The sequence below is a fragment of the Emydura macquarii genome, unplaced genomic scaffold (genome assembly GCF_026122565.2).
Source record: "Emydura macquarii macquarii isolate MOO-44397 ecotype Brisbane River unplaced genomic scaffold, CSIRO-AGI_Emac_v2 contig_1551, whole genome shotgun sequence".
NCBI lineage: Eukaryota > Metazoa > Chordata > Testudines > Chelidae > Emydura > Emydura macquarii.
Window position 1 is genome coordinate 19,826,340 of NW_027131688.1, and position 22,689 is coordinate 19,849,028.

General features: G+C 42.4%; 1 protein-coding gene across 3 annotated transcripts in view; it reads right to left on the reverse strand.

Moving 5' to 3' along the window:
- Positions 1 to 22,435, reverse strand: part of TRMT61A (tRNA methyltransferase 61A) — a 100,610-nt gene extending 78,175 nt beyond the window's left edge. For all 3 annotated transcript variants that reach the window (XM_067555006.1, XM_067555004.1, XM_067555005.1), the window contains exons 1-3: positions 21,460 to 22,435; positions 19,238 to 19,599; positions 7,480 to 7,746 (exon numbers count right to left, since the gene is read on the reverse strand). In XM_067555006.1, the coding sequence (XP_067411107.1) occupies positions 7,480 to 7,746; positions 19,238 to 19,568 (598 nt within the window). In that variant the 5' untranslated portion in view covers positions 19,569 to 19,599; positions 21,460 to 22,435. The remainder of the gene's footprint in view (positions 1 to 7,479; positions 7,747 to 19,237; positions 19,600 to 21,459) is intronic.
- Positions 22,436 to 22,689: the final 254 nt, after the last annotated feature.

Genomic DNA, 22,689 nt, shown 5'->3' on the forward strand with positions numbered 1-22,689 from the left:
CAGAGCGAGGGTCACATTGCTTAATGCATTATGGGAGGGCACTCAGATATTACAGTCATGAGGACAGTATAAGAACCTGTATAGTACAGAGAGCAGTCTTGGGTTTTAGTAGTTCAGTTTTCAGTTTTCCTACTTATTTTGGATTACCTGTTTCCTCCTGTTATTAAATAGAAGGTGTGCCTGACAACACACCTAAAAATAAGCCTACGTGAAGTAAAAACCCAGCATCTTGCTTTAAGGCTTCCACCAGTTGGGAGAGGGGTCCCACTACTTTTTCATGTACATACGGCAGGACAGTTTTGACTTGTATGATGTTGGACTTGCTCAGGGGGGAATTCAACAGATCTTAGTGAAAGACTGGAAGGGATTCAGGCTACTATTCCACAAGCAAATAAGAGGTTTGAGGGGGGAGGAACAAAACGAAAGATGGAGAAACTCTGATTGACATGATATTTCTGGAGTAGGGAAAACACTGGAGCTTGAGACATACAACTGCTCATCTGAAAACTGGCTCAGGCTAAGAAAGGCTGTGAGGATTTCTGATAAGACAGAGGTTGAAAGGCTTCCCCCGTTACATCAAGTAATGGAAGTGCTGAGGATAGATAGTTTTGAACTGCATCTACAGTTGGTTGCATGGTGCGACATGCCCTTTGGATTACCAGTTATGCCACATCGGATACATTACAGTCATCACACAGATGTAAATCTAGTTTCCAGCATTCACAGTTCTTATGAGCCCTGTTGTCCTTTAGACATCAACAGGCATTTAGGATTTAAGAGACTGGAATTTGCATTGCTTTGTCTTGCCATGTTGAGGATTCCTTCATGAATAGAGTAAAGACAGATGCTCCCCATTCACTTGCATGCACACGACGCTGTTTCTGGACAATCAAGGGGTGGACTGGATCAAATAGTAGTAAAAAAAAAAAAAGCTACAAAACTGAAACTTCCTAACTGAGTTTGGCTCCTTTGAATGCTTTCCTTTTAGAAAATCTACTGCTACTAAATTTGTTTAATGAGATCTATGTGTCATCATAAATTGATAGAGTAATTATCTGAGATTAATCCTGCTCACATTGGGAAGCTGTGTGAGCTTTTTGATCTGAGGAGCTGTCTAAAAATGTATGTTTATTCATCTATAATGCATCTGACAAGCACTACAGCTGAGGGGAAGAGAATGAGTCTGTATGAAATCTTTCCCCTCCCCCTTCATGTTACAGGCAGTGAATTTGTTGGAAATGTTTAACGCAGAGGTTAAATCTCACCAAGCTGTAGGCTGGGGATGAGCCCATGGTGTGCCGGCAGCCACTATAATAAGTAGGGGATCGAGAGGTTACAGAAGTCAAAGAACAGCTCAGGTTGGAAAGATTAGTGAGAGATACAAAAAGGGGAGAGGGTAGGAGCTAATACTTGGCACCTGTATAGTGCTTTGTATTTTCAAAGCACTGGACAGACATCTAATTAATAATGAAGGGATACATCCTGACATCCTCAGTAAGGGCCAATGTCTGTTCCTGGTCACTTAAGTGAAAACTGAGAGTAACTCTGCTGTCTTAAAGAGTAATTCCAGATGTACACCTGTGTAGATCAGAGCAGACTTTGGCTTTTGGTTGTTTGCTTGAACAATGACAAACACCTCCTTGCACACAAGAGGAGTTTTGCTTAGCTAAAAACTGAGCTGGAACTTCTAGACATGGCCTCAGTTGAAAAAGAAAAACTGGCAATGCTCTACCTTTAACAGGAATTTTACTGCACACTTAGGATTCAAAATGATATACAATATTAACACGAATTATGCACTCTGTCTTTTGCAGGTTATATATTATAAGTCATAGGTGCTCTGCTCAGTTATTTTGCCACTGTGTCCTGAAGACGATGTGCAAAGAATCTGGAGTTAGCAAAGCACCATTAAGTTCCATGTGAAGGGGCCAAATATTCTGAACTTTGAAAGCAATTTTGTGATGCAGGAGATGCAATACATAATTTTATTTTTCTTAGAGAGAAAGAACATAATTCACAGTGTTTTGGGATTTCAGTGCAGTGTCACAAGAAGAGCGTTAAATTAAGGATCCCAGAAAAAATAGGAACTAATAATTTGTGGGGGCAAGGCAGCAGTGTCACAGAAAAGCATCACAATGGCATTTACTCTGTGCTAGTAGGACACTAAAAATACTGCATCTCCAATGGGGGGAACAGGATGTCCTTTAAGCAGGCGCACATGTGGGTGATTTGATTAAATCAGAGGATACGATTGTCAAGAGAAAATTAAAGGAGATCTCTTGATTCAGAAAATATTCACTGAATCACTTGCAGGACTGTTAACAAGAGTTTTGTGTGCAATTTTCAGCAGACCTGGCTTTAATTTTTTTGGGTGACTGCATCCCCAAAAAGTATTGGACAAGAGCCAGCTCTTATTGCACCACTGTGTGCAAGGGCTGGCCTGAGGGGTTGGGTGGCATGGGAAAGGGTTAACAAGGTGATTTTTAAAATTAAAAAAATGTTGGGGTTTTTTTCAGGTTTGTTCCATCCCTCTTTCCTGTGATAGGAACAGCATAGCCCAACCGCTTGGGCCTGTGGTTCATAGATAGCTACTGATGTTTTAAGCAATGTCCACAGGGGCTAATTGTCCCCATAAGCTGCATGGCTGAGGCTGGGAGGCTCCCACCTACTGGTGGCCTGTATGTGGAGTCTGCTGGATTTTAGTACTTACATCGGGCCTTACAACCACTAAGGGTCACAATGTCCCTGTGAAGTGTGTATAATGCCTGTTTTACAAATGGGACAACTAAGGCAGGAAGGCTATAAGACTTGACCAAGGCCAGAGAGGGAGTCTGTATCACAGCCAGTAGAATGCAGGAGATCCTTGTTCTCCATTCTGTGCTTGGCCCACTAGACCACACTGCCTCTCGCATGACAGCCTCTCCTCTGTGGCTTTGTTTATACCAAATTTTGTAATCTCAGGTTAATTGACTGCTATTTAACTCAAGCCACGAAACACATTTACAATGGCTAGCTCTGACATGCTACAAAAGTTTATTCCAGGGTACAAATGTTTGCAGTTGATTCTGGAACAAATATGAGGAGACAAGAGCATCTCCAACATTTGAGTAGTGTGCACACTGGAGAAGGATGGTCTTCCAGTTAAGGTGCTTGTCTGCTAGATTTAATTCCCTGCCCTGCCACAGACTCCCTGTGTGACCCTGGTCAAGTCATTTATTTTTTCTATACCTCAGTTCCCCATCTGTAGAATGGGGATAATAGTACTCCTGTGAAGTAGGGAAATGCTATGATTATAAACCCATTCAAGACTGTGAGGTGCTCAGATACCACAGTGACAAGGGCCATTATAAACACAGAAGACAAGAAAAATGTCTGTACTAGCTGCTATCTCTTATGTAAAAATGTGTTAGCGACCTCTGGTTAATTGGCAAGTGATTAACTTGAGGTAAAATACTCCAGTGTAGACAAGTCTTCTGTGGCCCAAGTTCTCAATGGCTGCTCAGTAGAGGAATCGGCTCAATTGCAGGTGACCAACCGGGAGGGAGCTTGCAGCAAACCCTTGTATCGTTAGCATCAGCCTTGATGTCACTGACTTCTTTTCCCCACCCACTCCCAAATTAGCAAAAACCTGTGGCATGGTAAATCCTTGCTCTCCTCACAGGGCTGTTGTGCGGATTATGGATTATTTATTATAGACACTGTCTGAGAGAGTAACTGGGCCTAGCATATAATGATTACACAACACAACGTTCTATATTGTTGTACTGGGGGAAAATGGGAGCTAAAGCCGTTTAACACCCATTTTGAATAAAGAAAACAAACAAAGGCCTTGGGAAGAAAAAGAGAATACTCTGATGAAGTGCGGAGTATCGGAGCTGTACTGTGCTATAATGGAGGAACAGACACAAGACCCCACAGGAAGACTTTTAGAGGAACCTTTCACTGACGAGGCATAACTTCAGTGGACCAATTATCTGCACTGGTCAAGTATCACACTAGGCTAACCTGCCAATACTGTGTCATCCACCTCAGTTGATCTCTTAAGAGTAACTGTGCAAGTTTCTCTCTTTTAATTAGTGAGTGTACAAACACTTAAATTGAAGTGGAAAGTCTGGCTAAAAAGATTAAAACTGCAAGAAAAAAGAGAGGGATTGTTGTTATAAGTTAGGTACTCAGGCTGTTGATCTAAGCAGCACCGATCACTGATTTGTAAGGCAAGACTCTTGAGTAAAACCCACTCTAACATACAGCTGTATTTTGCCCATATCGTTACAAGAAAATTCAAAAGCCTGAACGAACACAGTTATAGAAACATACTTCAGCCTAGTCTTCTGCAGCCTTGAAAGCACTGGATAGTATTTACGATGGAGGGAAGGAAGGATGGGGAATTAACATTAGAAAGCTTTGGCTCAGTACTATTCAGCTGTGAGTCTTCTGTAAGTCAAGAGTTCTGGACTATCTAGGAAATATACACAATCAGGTTATTTCTGTTAACTTAGGGAGCTGTTGTGACAGATTTCTAGCTTTGTTTATTTATTTATTTTTATCAGCCTGAAGGTGTTAATAACATCTTTGCCAAAAACCAAGGTCAGACATTGTGAACAGCAGCCATTGCTGTGAAAAAACATTAATCAGCAGATGCTGCCAAGGGAAAGAGCATAGGTCTGGAAATGGAAGCAAGATCGGCAGTGGAACACTGCCAAGTCATTGAGATATTAGAAGGCAATGTTTTTTTTACTGGAAGTATGAACAGTGAAATCAGCAGAGAAGGATGCAGCTAAGGTGCAGAGGAGCCTGACTGTGCACAGAGCACACCATTAACAACAAATAAGGGCCTTCGAGCCACAAACTCTTTGTGCCATTTTATTCTCTTAGCTCTCCACAATACAGCAGTGCTACAAATGGGAGGCCAGGACAATCTGAGGCAGGAACATGAGTGATAAACGTATCCTTTTAACAAGACCATTAACCTTCAGCCTATTAAAATAACGTAGGAGAGTGGTTCTGAGCCCAAGTTCTGCTGTGCCTCGAGTCCATTTGCAGTGTGGATGCAACTCAAGCCACAGACTAGAATCAGATGGCCTGTGTTGTGCAGTATGGACATATTAGCACGGCTGAGACACCCAGGTCCAACAACTGTGAACTCAGATTTACAATGAAGTATGGGGACTCAAGTGCGTGCTCAAAAATACCGAGTCCACAAGCCCAGATGCCACTGATCCAGGCTTAGTGTGCAGCATAGACATGCCTTTTAGAGCACTATCAATTCTTAGGCACTGTGGTTTGTTTACAACTACAAAAAGGGATTTAAAATTTTGCCTTTCTACTGGTATGTAATACAGGGAAACCTATAAGTGACCACATGTGACATTTTTCTACTTTACACTGGGTGAGTAGATGTTACATTACAGCACACAATAAGATATAGCTCCAGATTTGCATAAATAAATCAGTTTTTCCAGGATCTCAAACACTGGAATGTTTCACAGATTCAAAGCCCGGAAAGGCTTAACCACGTCTACTTAGCAGTCTCAACACATACTGGCTAAATAATTCAAGTTGTTCTGCGCAATGCAGCTCCTTCATTTGAACTGAGTCAGCTGAGCGTTACGCTCACTGGATTAGATAATTTGAGCATGGGAAGGGCATTACACAGGGCAGTGTGAATTAATTTCCCTCTCAGGGGACACTGGAAGCAGCTATGAATGCAGCTGTAACTCTTGCAAGCACAGAACATTCATTATGGGATTTGGTTTGTCATTCTAAAGTATATGTCTTGTTCACGAGTGATGGCAAGCGGGAGAGGGAGATTGACGGGCGGATTAGTGCAGAGGTGGCAGTGATGCGGGCACTGTACCGCTCGGTGGTGGTGAAGCAGGAGCTAAGTTTTCAGACAAAGCTCTCTGTTTGCAGGTCAGTCTACCTCCCCATCCTCACCTATGGTCGTGTACTTTGGGTAATGACTGAAAGGACAAAATCACGAGTACAAGCGGTGGAAATGAGGTTTCTCCTCAGGATGGCTGGGCTGACTCTCCGAGACAGGATGAGGGGTTCAGTTATTCAGGAGAGCCTCGGAGTACAGCCACTACTCCTCCAGATCGAGAGGAGTCAGCTGAGGTGGTTTGGGCGCCTGATAAGGATGCCCGTGGTAGGCTTCCTTTGTAACTATATCAGGCATATCCCACTGGGAGGAGGTCCTGAGGCTGACCTAGGACATGCTGGAGGGATTATATCTCCTGGCTGGCCTGGAGAATCTCCCAGGCGGAGCCTGAACCTGTTGTGGAGGAAAGCGAGGTCTGGTCCTCCCTACTTGCCATGCTGCTGCCTCAACCCTCACTAGGAAAAGCGGCATAAAGGAAAAGAAGACGTATATGCCGCTTCTGGCAAACTTAGAAGCTTTTCAATGGCAGCTGACGGAGCTCCACACATAGGCCCTGATTCAGCCAGGTACAGAACATGTGCTGAACGTTAAGTACACACTGAAGTCCCCTTGTCTTCAATGTGTCCTAAGAATGTACTTAAAGTTAGGCCCACTCTTACGTGCTTTAATGAACGGAAACCTGCTTCCACACTTGCTTAACTGAGTGTCTGACTGAATCCGGGCCTCAGCAAGGGGTGCTCCGCATTGTGCAAAACAGACTCTTACTTAGGAGGACCTTCCTCGTGGCTAACCTAAAGCATTTGGTAGTGGACATCACAACACGTCCAAGGCCTTGTTTGCACAGGAACTTTTTTTTGGTGTAAGCTAACATGTGACTGTAAACCAATAAAGTTATACTGGTATAACACGCTTATTCCAGTATAACAGTGGCTTTATCCAGTTTAACTTATTTTGCTTATACCAGAATGAGAATATTCATGCAGGGGCTTATTTTGGTATAACTGTGTCAGTGTAACGAGTAAAACTCTCCCATGAAGAAAAGCCCTAGGGGCTCACTCTCATTGAATCAATGACAAAATTCTTACCAACTCACCAAAGGGGTAGGACAGAGAGAGAAAGTGAGCATGTTTAAGTAAAACCACTTCTCTCCAGAAATAACATACACGGTGTTTACCAAATCTCTCCTACCCAAAACCTGCAGTGATTAACAGGAAGTGTTTTTTTAAGATCTATTACAGACACACCTTTCCAGTGAAATGTCAGAGATTTGCTTTCGTCAGTTATGTTACTAGTTCTTCCCACACACTCTTGGATCTGTTAGAATATGCTTGACAGAGGTTCAAAAGCTTTTTATATGCTGCACATGACAACTGCAGCAGCTATCACAGAAACCTGTGGGAGAAGGTTGTTTTTCTTTTTCTACATTTTTTTTCTGTATATGTGCAGACTTTTTTGAAGTCTGCGAAAAGACACCAGATTTGACACCAGAATGGAGCTCACATAACAGAATGGGGATACCTTAGCATATAGGCTCAAAGGCAGAAGCCACATACCCCACACCCACACAAACAGAGATCCATGTACAGAAGGGAAGATACCTTCGATTTTTAATGCTGACTTTGCATGCGCTATAGCTTCCCACGGTGACGGAATGTCTAGGAACACTGCATCTGCAACATTCGAGACCCCAAATCCGTTTTTACAGACATCTTGGTTCTTCACTGTAACCAGGTGTTCTACTTTATGCTCTTGGAACTCCTCCCTTGCTTTCTCTGCCCTCTGTTGGTGGAACTCCACTGTATACAGATGCCCTGTTGGAGCCACTGTCCTGATGATCGCATGAGAAAGGGAACCACTTCCAGTACCTAAAGGAAAACAAACAAACAAACAAACCAGCCGTTGAAACACTTTTTGACAGAAAGCTCTAAGTGACTATGGAATAGTCTTCCTAGGGAATCAGCATAAGCCTAATTCCTTGGAATATTTTTAAGATAGAATGAATAAAACCATTAGTGAAATTTATAACAGCAAACGGCCCCGTATTAGCAGGGAGATGGACTAGATGACCCAACAGGTTTTTCCCATGTCTAGATTCTATGAACACTAATCAAAACTCATGTGGGGCTTCAATATTTCCCTTTAGAGTAACCTTTTCTTTATGAATTTCTACCCTTTTCTTTCTGGTTCAGTGTTTACAGAAGGCAATTTCCCCAAGGGATACCAATCACCTATTGAACCAACAACTGAGTTGACAAAGAAAACTGCAGATTTGAAAAGCACCAACTATAACTGTGATTGGCGCTACAGGAGTAAATGGATAAATAAAACAAACATTACAGGACTGTTAATCACAGGTTCTCCAAACATAATCCCAGACTTTTTTCTCACTCCCTGGTCAGAGAGGGATGGGAATATTGTGGCAGTATTGCACTCTCTTGACTGGTCCAGAAAGTGAGACATTTGGACTGCAAATACAGAGCCCAGGGACCAAATTCATCACTGGAGGAAGCAACTCCATTGCAGACTCAGAGCTGCATTCCTGTTTACACCAGTGATGAATCTAGCCCCAGGTTTCTGCACTCTGACGTAGAGCTCTACTAACAGGCTTAACCAGTAGCATTGCACAACCCACCACCCAATCTTGGTGGTTGTGATAAGGAGGTGAGGCAGGGAGAGAGAAGGAATGGGTGATCCCTAGGATTCTGACAAAGACCCAGGCCACTGCAAAGGGAATAAAAATACCTAACTCTTATATAGCGCTTTTCGTCAGGAGATCCCAAAGCACTTTACAAAAGGGGGGGGGGTATTAAGTATCATTATACTCATTTTACAGATGGCGAAACAGAGGCAAAGAAAGAGGAAGTGATTTGACCAAGATCACCCTGAAGCCAGGAGTAGAACCCAGGTCTCCTGAGTCCCAATCCAGTGCTTTATCTGTTAGATCACACTGCACCCCAGGGAAAGTGGTGCCTAAAAGTTCCCTCCGGCAGACATTTATTTAAAGGAAAAATTAGCACATCCATGTCAACATTAAAAGCACACCAGGCAACAGGCAATTATGTGTACACAAGAAATAATACACAGATATTCCATCTAGGAGGGAGTTGTAGGTACACACACCAGCATTCCCACCTCTTAAAATGGATTCTCGTATCATGGTAAGCAGGATGCTATTAGAACTCACTAACATATGTGCACAGCAGTGTAACACTATCTTCTGATTGATTTTTAGGACAATAGCAGTGAGCTATTGCCCATGAGATGCTCAAGTGACCGAAATCCTGGCCTAATGTCTCATGCCAGAAGGCATGATTGTGTAACAGAACTTTTGCAGCCCCAGGGAATTTAATTATTTTATCTTCCAACCGGTTAATGTTGCACCCTCTCTGGATCTATCCCCATTTATCTGAAGAAGCAAACAGAAGGACTGTCAGCACAGCTGTGACATAAGTAGAAAGGGAGGCAGCTTGTGTGTATCTAATTTCCTTCTTCATATTCTTTTACATTTTTAATCATCTTTCATTTAAATCTGCTCTTAAAACACCACAGATGATGTTGTTTTTCTCCTTTCTAGGATCCCCCAGAAATGCTCCAAGCCAAATCCAGGACAAAAACAGGATGTTGGATTTAAAGGGAGGCATCTGTAGGTGCATAGTCCTTAAGAGAAGTTACCAGGAATCACTTTGTCATCACCTGAGTACCATGAACGTAAGAAGAATACATGTAACCGTATCAAATTCTATTATACTAATGTCATCCATGCTCTCATTTCTAAAGATGCTCTCAGACAGCCCTTCCCGTGAACACTCTCAGCTTCCCGTTGCTATGACAACAAAGCGTTTATGAGTAACACAACCTTGCACAAATTAGGTTTCCTGAAGGGATTAAACATTATGCACCCAATCCTGTGAAGTGCCCACCACTCTTTGACTTCAGTCAGAGTTGAGGGCATTCAACACCAGGGGTGCTGGAACAATTTGTATAGTGAGGCTGCTGACAGCCATTGAACCAAACTGTAAACCTTGTATATGTTTGTATACCACTTCAAGCCAGGGGGTGCAGCAGCACCCCTCAGTTCCATCACCTATGCTCAACCCCACACAGAATAGAGCCCCTCGCAGATAAGTATTTCCCCCCTGCATTCACACCAGCTCATTCAGCATCTGTCCACAGGTTGATCAAACACAGCCACTGCTACCCAATCTGCCATACCTAGAGAATGCAGGGCTTTTATTGTATGTTTCTCTGGTGTAGTGCAAGAGAAAGAAGAGGTTTTACTTCAGAGGGTTATTTCCTCTTCAGGTACTGATCTATAACAGTAACATTCCTTGATATTTTCCTCCCCTCTCATCTCTTTCTCCATTTATTCTTCTATTTCTTCCTGAGCTCTTCCAATCAGCAACAGAAGAGTATAACTCAGCAAAATGCTGCCTACAATGGTTTCAAACAGCAGTACTCCAAGGAGGACTTCCACTAGGAGAAGGAAACAGGATCCAATCAGGTTCAGGCTGCTGTCCCTGGGAAAGCACAGGTGTCCTGGGCACAATACAGGATTATTTAAGCAAGCAGCAAAACGCAGGGGGCAATGGATTTCTTCAATCCATTTCACAAATTGTGCTATGCTACTATCATATTGCAATAATGTCTCCAAAATAATATTTCCACACACACAAAAATCTTCTCTCCCACCACCAAGAATATTTAAAATCAGAAGAGCTAACTTCAGCACTGAACTGACTTCAGTAGGATTACATTCCCAAACAGTAGCAGTCAGTTTGTCCCAGAAGTGCTGAAAGCAGGACAACTTCTGGGACAAACACCGTTTGTAAGTTTTACATCAAGATGTTTGACTTTCTGACCAGTTGTATTATAAATGGTCTGAAAAATTAAGTTTGCTCTCTAGCAGAGAACAATGTCCTTTTAACTAGAGCACATTACCATGAATGTATCAGGTGTACAAAGACAGCAAAGTCTAGGTTACTTTATACTGCATTAAAAAGCCGTATGCATACAAATACCATCTGTGAATTGCACTCAAACTGCTGTAGGTCCAAGCTAAGCCTCTGGTCATCATTAATGAGTTTTGCAAACCTGATGTTTCTCTCCACTGACTAAATATTTTATGATTTAAAAGTTCAGCCACGGAGTTGCATTACTGCACAGTGCACACATAATGGCAGCAGGCAGATTCCTGTTACAGATCTCGCTCACTGTGGGCAAAATTCATAACACCAGCTATAGGCATTGTATGGGAGAACCAACCTAAGGACCAAAGAGCTTGAGGCAGGGATTAAGCTCCTGTACCCAAATCACATGGGCTTTGTTGCTACTGGATCTGCAGACCAATGGGCCATGCTCCACCGACTCACTCACAACCCGTTCTTCTCCCCTGATGTGCCTTAAGCTCTAGGGACCATTGACCTCTGTGGTTCAGCCTTCCAGGCTAGAAGGATTTCTGCCAAAATGACATTAGACATCTAGATAGCATATAATATTTCTGCATCTTTGAACTGTGTAAGAAACACGGCAAATTGGTGATTAAACAACCACACAGACCTTATTTGCTGCTCAGGCACAGCTGTTCTTTTCACTCTCTCCTTGTTGTAATAGGATTTTCAGAGCAAAACCTCTGCATGGACCCCAGCCCTCTTGGACTGCATATTTATTTTGTTCCCCACCTGTGACAGACAGGCATATTTGATCCCTTTAAAAAATAGTTTATGCTATTTCAAAACTATGTTGACACAGCACACCACTGCTCACATGACTGCACCATCACCAAACTCCCCCAACATTATGTTACCTGACAACTGACCACAAACAGGTGATTGCTAACCATCACATTAGCTTGGTTTTCACCTTGCAAGGGATATTTAAATGTAACCTCCTGGAAACTCATCAACTCTTGCATGTAGGAAGCCAGATTTTGAGTTGCATTACCTTTTGTTGCCACAGACTATGTGTATAGGATCTTCCCCAGAGTCTTTAAACATAGGATTCTGCTTTTTAATTTTAAAAAAAACCATTTTTAAAAATACAGATGTGTATGGCTATTTAGATGTGAGTGTATCTGACTGATAGTCTACACTACCATCTCAGTAATTCAGGGGTAAGGTGAGAGAAGCTCACAAACCCACAAGCAGTCTCAAATTGCTACAAGGTAAAAAAAGTTAAAATATAAAGAGCATTATCAAATATCATGTCAGTATAATATCACATACCATATATCAGTAGAATTGTGGTGTTGACCGCAAAATTTGGTCACATGCAACATATTTTCGGGTGCAGTAAAATACAATAAAACAACAATAGGGTGCAGCCACACCTGAGCTACAACTCTCAAAGCTAGATAATAATAGCAAAGTTGTGGCAGGCCATCCATCAGCATTGGGAACTGATGGTGCCTCACAGAACAGGAAAGAAATAGTCTCTAGGCAGTACTAATGCCTCTACAGATTAATGTTTCCCAAGAGGCAGGCCAACAAGAATACGCACAATAAATGCAGGCAACAGAATTATTATTCATTATTTTGAGCACCCAAAGGCATACTATGGACTTCACAGAAATAATTCAAGACACAGTTCCTATCCTAAAAAGCTTACTTTCCAAATTCAGGCACAACACATGCAGTGGAGGTAATATGAAACAAAAAGGGAAGGAAGGAGAGAGAGGTTACAATAATACAATCTCAGGGTTACTTCTGTAAGGTAAACACATCTGAGAGGGTTCCTTTAGAGCAGTGGTTCTCAACTAGGGGTACGTAGAGGTCTTCAAGCACCAACGAAGTCAGTACAAACTAAAATTTTATACAGACAATAACTTGTTTATAACGTTCTATATACTATACACTGAAATGCAATATTTATATTCCAATTGATTTATTTTATAATTATATGATAAAAATGAGAAAGTAAGCAATTTTTCATAATAGTGCGCTGTGACACTTTCATATTTTTATGTCTGAATTTTGTAAGCAAGTAGTTTTTAAGTGAGGTGAAACTTGGGGGTACACAAGACAAATCAGACCCCTGAAAGGGTTACAGTAGTCTGGAAAGGCTGAGAGCCATTGCCTTAGAGAAGAATAGTTCTCTCTCCCCCTCTCTCTTTTCCCATGGAGGACACAACTGATGTGGGTTTTTAGGAAGGGAGATGACGGTCATTGCTTGGTGAACAGGTTTAGAAAGTGCAATCCCATGCACAGGGTCATAATGGAAGGAAGTGGGAGAAAGAAGTGAAGAAGGTATCAAGGCTGACATTACCAGCAGAAGGGACGGGGAGTGTGAAGACTGATGCTTCCTTTTTAGAGAAGAGAAAAATGAGATTCCTACAGGAAGGCACCTTCTTCTAAAATGCAGATGTTTGGACAGTTCTTTAAGCTATCCAGTAATATCCCTCCTGGGCTATAGCACTGTCAGCAGAGGTAGTTTCATTATTGTCAAACGCCCTGGAGATCAAGGGCCTTTCCTGAAGCCCACTACTGTCAATGAAAGACTCCCTTGACTTCAATAGGCTTTGGATGAAGTTTTGGTTAGATTTACTTGTACATTAGGAGAATGCCACATTCTCTCATGTGTTAATAGATGAGGCTAGGCTTACACTGCAGGTGTTTTTAAACGCAGATCAACTTCTTTTCAGATCTCTTTTGCTCATGCAGCCGCCAAAGGGTAGATATGGCAGAAGTTGAACGAATCATTACAGGGCTTTGGACCTTGCTTTATATTAGGACTGCATTTACAAAGAGTTTATATATGATTAACTGATGTTATAAACATGTTATAGACACGATATAACACTTACTAAGTGTTTATGAGCACATTAGCAGAGGGTGTTATTGAAAGTTTTAAGCAGCCAATTGACCTGCTGGACTCTGAAACCACAGATTAATCTTATATTAATCTTTTATTAACTAGATATAAGTGTATCCTTAATATAAAGTGCAACCAGAATGAATTTAAACATTTCCATAATTGATTTAGAGCACCTCTAGAACAGGCTTGGGAATGGCTCGGCGTTATTCTTATGACCTTCACTGTTAGCCAGTCAGGAAGCTGTTCTACTCCCAATATTAAGAAATCCAGAATCTATTTTCATATGGCACTGAAGGAAGATTTAGCAATTTTGAATACAGGATGTAGCCAGAGAGAAACAAATATTCTAATAAGTGTTTGGCTCAAGTGGGTTTGAGTTTGTCCTATTGTTAAATTATCTTTGGTAGAGCTAGCTGGAACATTTTCAACTAAGTATCATTTCACTGAAGATAAAATGTTTCAGAGACGTATTCGTTTCAAGGGACTTTTCTGAGGTCTAAGACAGACTTCTGACCAGAGAGAGAGCCCTTTATTGAAAAGCTCCATTTTCCCACCAGAAAACAGCTGTTTTGACACAATTCCATTTTGCAAAAATGTTCAAAAGGTTTTGGTTTCATTCCAATGTGGAACAAAAATCAAAATGTTGAATCTTCAAAAACTGCTGCAAAAAGGAATTGTTGTCCATAGTGTAGCTCTGATCACTGAATAGAAAATGGCTTCATCCGGAATATTGATGTCAAGAGTAGTTTTGGAGACAGTAATGACATGAAGGAAGATTCAGTTCTATCCCTTAATCAAGACAGAGTGTGCAACGTGCACCTATTGTCAAGTGTAGAGATTGACTGAGATTAAAACTACTTGACAGAGATGGAAGTCTCAGAGCAACAGGCCATTTTCAATAGACAGGTATTTTAACCCTCTCAGGGCTATCTTGAGACTCTTTCTACTCCACAAAGATCAGGCTGTGTATCCTGTATCTGACTTTTTGTCATTCTCTCATTGTGAAGTTACTCAATGCTGGGAGCAATCCTCTCAAAAGTAATCTTAATTCTAAAAGATAGTGCTGGCAACAGTTAAAGCTCAACATAATTTTTTAATGTAGATAGCAGCAGGAGATGGGGGGGAGGAAAGATGCATTAAGTATCACAGATAAGACATTAGCCAGATTCCTAGATTCTTCAAAACACTTTCGAAACCTTGGAAGAGTGCACTTGTATCATTTTAATAGTTGGGCATGTATGTGGAGATACTGGCAACAAGCCAGTCTTTAAAAATAAAGTAGGAAGAAAAATAAGCTGTATTAATATTTTTATATTACATGACTATGTTTTTTTAAATCAAAACCCATTTCCAAAAAATCAATGGTACAAAATTAAAGATTCTAGTCATCTTATTTTTTTACTACAAGAAAAAAAAATCCTTTTTACTTAAAGTTCCTAGAGATGTAGTATTATGCAGAATTTACTTCATTTCAGACCAAAAGTATTTTATCTTTCCCTCTTTATTTCAGTCTTATGGGTATGACATGAGAAATAAAGAAATTAACACCAACTGTTTAAACATTGAGCTAAATTCTACTCCATTTCACTGGTGTAAATACAGAGTAATTTGCTGCAGTCTGTGAAGTTACACTGCTGCAAATCCAGAGTAACAGAGCAAAATTTCGCCCATTCATTGCTATTACGCCATCAGTTTGCACTGGAGTTATCCTAATCAAAACGCATTTTTAAATTTAAAAGTAAAATAAAAGCCTGATTCCAGTTAATGCTCTGGATGCATATAAAAACCAGTATCAGTGGGAAGCAGATAGAATGTCATTACTAGACTAGATGCATTTGACGAAGTGGGTTTCTGCCCACGACAGCTTATGCCCAAATAAATTTGTTAGTCTTTAAGGTGCCACAGAACTCTCGTTGTTCTGCTGAAAACAGACTAACACGGCTGCCCCTCTGGAACATTACTAGACTAGATTTCCAGACTTTTTTCTGTTAATCCCTGCAGGTTTGTTCCCTGTTAGGCCACACAAGGTTAATCTAGAACTAATTATTTAGGATGGCTGGAATATAGTCTGATTTAGGATTGCACCAAGGTATGTTACGTCATACCAGCCTGGGCCCTACTTGTCAACACTTGTAACATTTTTATTCAAACCACCATTTCTGGTCACTTCCATTGTGAGTCTAAATAAGTTCACTTATTTCAAAGAATAACTAGATTAATTCAGAGCTATGCTTTTTCTTTTATTAACAGTCAACCCTTCAAGCATTCCGGGACACAACTACAATAGTTAATTGTTACTGGAACGGTCAAAATGTAATACTTTGTCTACAATAACATAGCCACTAAAAGAGAGCAAGGGAGAGGTTTCCATTAACTAAAGCAAAGATTGTTTGTGGCGTGATCTTTGAGCGAAACATTTCTTGTATCCCAGATAGCTTACCGGAGCTAAGCGCATTCATTAGAAGTATAGAAATGCTTAAAATGCCTCTCTTTGACATTACTTAAAATTCTGAATGACAGGCATGTGCAGAATCCATGGATCTTGAGAGCTGGGTTGTGGGAGGTATTGATCATTGTAGTGGTCGAGAAATGCCTGCAGGTTTTGCCCCTGTTGTTATGGCAGGGTCTGGTGCTGCTTTGAGCCAGAGGTCCTGGTCTGTGAGGAGCTTACTTCTGATGATGAGCTTGGTGAGGTTATAGAAGCTATGGTGGAAATCTATGAGGAGTGTAGGTCATCTGTCCAGAGGATGAAAATATCATTAATGTACTTCAGGTATATAATTGTTTTGTAGTGCATTTGTCCAAAAATTCTCTCTCAAGGTGTCCCATGAAGAGGATGGCATATTGGGGAGCCATCTTAGTACTCATGGCTGTTCCCCTGGTTTCTACAAAGCGTTTGTTGTAGAATGTAAAATTGTTATGGGTGAGAATGAAACGGATGAGTTTGGTGATGTGTTTGGGTTGAATATCTGAGTCTTGTCCATTGTCTTATAGATATTTGAGGCAGGCAGTGATGCAGTCATTGTGAGGGATATACGTGTATAGGGAGATGATATCCATGGATATCCATGGCAAGGATGGTGTTCTGAGGAAGGCTGTTAATGTTGAGGAGTTTGTGGAGGCAATCAGTTGTGTCGTAGAGGAAGCTGGCCTCTTGTGTGATGAGTGGTATGAGTATGGTTTCTATGAGTCCTGTATTCATTCACTAAGAGCGGCATGGTCATACATGATGGGTTTGTCTGGGTTCCCTAATTTGTGTCTGGGGAAACATGTAGAAAGTCCTTGGGTTGGGATCATGGGTGATGAGGTTATAGAGTTGCTATGGGAGTTGTCTGGAGAAGGATTTGATGATATCCTTAAATTCCTGGGTGAACTGTGGTGTGGAATCTTTTTTGAGTTCTTCATTGTAGGAGGAGTCAGAGTCGATGGCTGGCCTTGTTGACATAGTCATCATGGCTGAGAACTACAATGGCACCTGCTCTGTCTGCTGGTTTGATCTGTGACCCACTAACCCCAGTTTTCTGTTAACAGCCCACATGATCTTCAATGATCTCTTAGAATGTGTGTTAACCACTTACACTAAACATTTTGTTCCACTTCGTATTTAACTGTGACATTATGAGTACCTTTCGCTGACCTTAGAAAGAGCTCTGTATATCTGGAAGGCCTGTCCCTTTCACCAAAAGAAGTTGGTCCAGTAAGAGATACTACCTCACCTACCTTGTCGCTCTAATATCCCGGGACCAACACAGCTACAACAACACTGAAATTCCAATCCTAAGACTCTCATTGTACAAACCAGAATCTGCACTCGTGGGATTCAGAGTTTTTGCAATAACAAGGGCTTGTGCAATAGTGCCTTATGAGTCTGGAAATGCAAGATTATCCAGGGGTTAAATATATACATCACATTTCCTGACCAGCAAACTGAAAACAGAATTGCAGATGAAATATTAGGTGCATGTGAAAGATGGCCGTGCCTAAAGCATAATACTTGGCAGCCAAGACTGAAAATGGGAAACCTTAACCAAAAATACAGCACAACAACATTGTGCACACCTTTTATGTGTCTGCTCTTGAGTCAAGGGACATACATGAAGCAGGTTTATAAAAGGATTCAATGGAGACAGACAGAATAAATGCCTCAAAAAAAGACAGCTTTATACATTAATAAAAATTTCCCCTACAATACAAGAGAATAATCAAATGGCGTGAAATTGTTATATAACCCTAATAATGCTGCCTGCAGTAATGAAAATATTAAAGCATCATCATAAAGTATATTTAACCGGTCTGATAATGAACATTCAGTATAAAATATGACAACTTCCCCTCTGCATAGCAAGCAACAGCATAACATTTATAACGGTTAAAGCACACTTTATAAACAAAACAAACCACACCACTAATCCATTTAGAGTGGGTTAAAATCATATGCATGAAAGACACTAGAACACAGGTCGGCAATCTGTGGCACACATGCCAAACGTGGCACGTGAGATGATTTTGAGCGGCACGCACCATGGTTGTATAATTTTGGTGGCGCTCAGTCCATGTCATGAGGCAGAGGGGCACGGGCAGGGCTGGGAGGGGGGAGCAGCCGCCACGCAGCGCTGCTTGGGGCCGGGAGCAGCTCCTGGCCAGCGCTGGGCCCACGTCATGTGGGAGAGAGGTGTGGGAGGGGGGAAAGGGGAGTGACTGCCGGGCAGTGCCATGGAAGCAGCTCCTGACCAGGGCGCTGGGCCCACAGCACATGGGGGGGAGGAGGGGAAGACTTGGCACACCGCTTCCCAAAGGTTGCCGACCCCTTCAGTAGAACATAGGGCACAGATCACCAAAAACCACCCATTGTACATTCCATTGCAGCTGACCTTCGTGTTCTGTTTCAGTACTGCATATCACTCACTGGGTAAGAAAGGCCAAATATGTGGATTATGTAGCCTCGTCTATGAATGCTCCTATTTTATCCCATATGTTACCAGTTTAACCCACACCTTTGAGTTTTCTTTTTCAATCTGTGTAAGTTCTACCAATGCTCAATGCTTTATAAGAATGGTGGTTTATATTTAAGGTTTGTCAGCCAAGCTGTTCTATAGATACCTTCCAAAAGAAGAAAAAAGTTTCAACTTCCCCCACGCCCAATACTAGTTCAGTTTGTTTAAATATTTCATCTGAAACTGGCACATTCCCAAAGACCAACCCATAGTTTTGAGAGAACCCTTCGCCCCAAAAAGCCACTAATTAAACCCTCCCCAGAAAAGGGAGGGGGGGTATAAAATAAGTTATTTTAACTCACTAAACTTGTTATACACATTTATGTACATGGTGCCCACCATACTAAGCCAATGTCATGTGTTAAGTCATTTCTGTACAGAAAAACAGAGCAGTTGCTAACATTTGTAAATAAAGAAGAATTATTCAAGCTGTCGGCCAAGAAGATTATAGCAGCAACAAAATAATATATATTTCTTTCAAAGCTGAAAGTTAAATATGTTGCTAGTTAAAATTTTAGTTAACATACTAAAATCCCTTATTAAAAACTATTACCTGATTCACACACTATAGATCCCGGCTTCAATTCCAACATCATGGTGATTAAAGAGATGTCAGTTGAATAAAGAATTTGTGTTCTGTGGGGAAGATTCATAGTCCACAACTCTGGGGTTGGATGAAGAATGAATACCCAGCCTCCTTTACTGCAGGTCACCTTTGAGCCATACTTTTTGCCTATGAGATCAGTGGAATGTCTAATCACCCCATACTTAGTCTGAGTTTTACTGCCATGTTGGACTTTCACAGGAAACATCGATTCGTGGCCCAAGAACACGATAGCTGTGTCTCCATCTTTTATTGTATCTTCATATTCAACAAAACTCATTGTGATAATCTAGTTGGCTGGTTATTTTCACCTAAAGGAGCAGAAACATACAAGAGAGTTTTATAATTTTAGACTATGATCATGTTTTATTTGGAACTATGAAAGATAAAAGCAATATTTCATGGTCTATATCTAAAGCATGAAGAAACTATAAACAAGACATCAGCTACTAAACTTAATGTAGTTCAGGAAACATTTAGAAATGTAACAGAAGACACTGGACCAAATCCTTGTCCCACTAAAATCAATGGAAAAACTCCATTGATTTCAATGTGACCAACATTTATCCCATTGTACATGGAGGTACGTTTATAGTTTAGATAAGTTTAGCAAACAAATTCTTTCTTCAGCTTGTTCCACATTGTTAGAGAGATAGCTACAAGGAGATATGAACTGTAGCTATCTATTAAACTCCACTGCACAAGTTCTCAGGCAATGCCTGTTACAGAGTGACTTTTGTTCTCTCCAGCCCCTTACTCTTTGGTGATTTATGACTTAAGACAACAAAAGTGTTTTCCAGAGCAAGAGCCAGCCTTAGAAGGGGTCAAGCTTACCTGCCATCAATGGTGTCAAAAGCTAACAGGAAAATTTTTATACTTCATTGGTTTCAAATTTTGGTTCACTAAGGACTCAACATATCCAAAGGTTGGCCCTTGTTCAAATTATATTACAAAAAGGAGGCTAAGTAGAGTGAGGGATTCTCCTGACATGAAGATTTTATGTCAGGTCATCCAAGAGCCTTAATGTGATACCTTTAAGCAATTAAACATTAACAAATATGTATATTTAAAAGTAGTCTTCCATGAATTTAAAAGCCAGGGCAGAAGATTAAAGCGTTGTGGGGACTGTTAACTTTCAGCTACAAAATATCAATTAAGCATGGATTTAAGCTGATGTGGTAATCTGGATATACTTTTTACCCAAGATATTGAGTTGTTTTCTGCTGGGTTTTGGCTGCTACCTGCAAGCACAGAATAGTTAATTCACAAGTTGCTGTGCACACGCCGTTTGCAATTTTTCTCCAGTTATGTTTATTAACTAACTAGCTATCAAACTTAAATTTGTAAAGCTAGAATAACTAGAGCTATGAAATGGAAAACAATATTTTATACTCCTGTAAATCAAAAACAGTTACAGCTGATTTTTCCAGCCTTTGAGAAGTTCTTACATTTCCAGCTGTAGACTGGACAGAAGCAGTTGTTTACACTGCTGAGCTAAACCGGGCAACACAAAATAGAGACTCTCCTTTATGAAGACAGAAATCTGATGCACTGATCAGGAGCACCAAAGAGGAGTAAGGCATAGCATTTATAGAGCCTTGCATAGTCATTCATCTGGGTTTGAAACACAGCATTCTTTTACAAACACTGCTATGAAATATACTGGCAACTGGCCCCAATATTTGGCTATGATTATGTTCATCCTTCTTGGCTCCTTTGCAAAGGAAATCTTTGACTCCTGAACAGAGCCCTAGAGGAAGAACTGCGCTATCTCCTTGCTCTTTATAAATAAAATAACTCAGCCAAGTGGAGCATGGCTGCTTGGAGGCCGCGTCCAGAGTTAACGAACTTGAGTCTCTATTTCCTAGGAATTAAAAGCACACACAGGGGAGGCGGGGAGGGAGTGGAGGCAGGCGTTTCAGGGAAGATGCTGAAGGGATTAGAAGGCGACAGCAGCATTAACCTGTGAAGGGTCCAGCTAGTTACATGCTGCTGGGTAACACTGGGCACTCGAGGCCGGGCCAGGGGCGGCGGGAAGACACGTGGGTACTGGGCAGGGTGAGCGGCGGGGATGGGTGGACTGATAGAGGCAGGCAGAGGTACCCAGAGCTGGGCGGGCTCCCGGCTCCTTCCTCCCCGCATCCCCCATGGCCCACGCCCCTCTCCTTTACCTGCTGGGGCTGCCCCTCCTCGGGGCCTGCGTACATGAAAGGAGGGAGCCAGCGGACCCGGCCCGGCTCACCCACGTGGTGCTTCACTTACACCAGCGGCGCTTCCTTCTTCCGCCCTAGTCGCGCGCCGCTGACGCTCCCTGCTTGTTCCCCCCCCCCCGCGGCCTGAACCCTCTGCGCAGCCGGGCTGGTTCCCCTCCCCCGCCCGCGCCGCCCGACACCTGCCAGCCCAGCTGAGACGCGGGGAGTGAGCGCCCGGCCCCCAGCTACCTCCAGTCCCCGCCCGGCAACGCTGCGCTTCCGCGCCCCATAGCCAGCCCGGTGGGGGGGCGGAGCTGGCCCGGGCGCCGGCTACCGGAGCTGGCCCAGCCAGGGGGAGCAGCCGGGGATGGGGACTGGGGGAGGTCAGACGCCCCCGTGCTGGACTGCCTGGAAGCAGATGTGTAACGCTCTTAGCCACAGGGCGGGCGGTTCCTGCTGAGGGCGTGCCGCGGCCCGCGCGGACGAGTGCTCCCGGGAGGCTCCCACGTTGTCAGAGCCGAGCCGAGCCTGCAGGGATGCACCCCGCCCGTCTCCCCCTTCTGCGCGCACACGCCCAAACCAAGAGCCCCAGGGGTGTTGCCCCAAAACGCCCCCCCCCCGCCCGTTGGCCGGGGGTTGGGTCCTAGCCCAGCCGCTCTCGCTCCGCTGGGGGAAGCGAGAACGGGCTGGTTCTGCGTTCACTGAAAGGCCGTGTTTAATAGCACCTCCCTCCTTGCAGTGTGTTTCAATGAGACTTTAGAGGACGTTGAATGTAAGGACACTGTGAAGTAGTCTGGGTCAAAACTGTCTGGTAAAGAGCAGGTTTTACAAAACGTATTCGTCCTGGGATATTTACATGAAATTAAAAAAATCGAACAGGTTTCCCCCCTCCCCCAGCCTTGTGCTAATGCATGAAAGTGAATCCTCCTAGTCTGCTTCCATTCTGGTTGGACCATGAAATGCCACAGGACCCCAGTCCTGAACTGAGCTCTGTGCAGGAGGATTTCTGCCCCCACAGGGAGCCCCAATGACTTATTCTTTCAATGTTAATAATTATACTTAACCTCCTTTGTAAAGTACTTTTCTGGGGCACCCATTATAAGAGCTAGGGATCATTATCATCTTTATTACCAATACTCTGAGCTGTTAATAACAAAGACATTTAAAAATATGTGATTTTTGTCTTGATGGTGTCCATTAAGAGTAAGG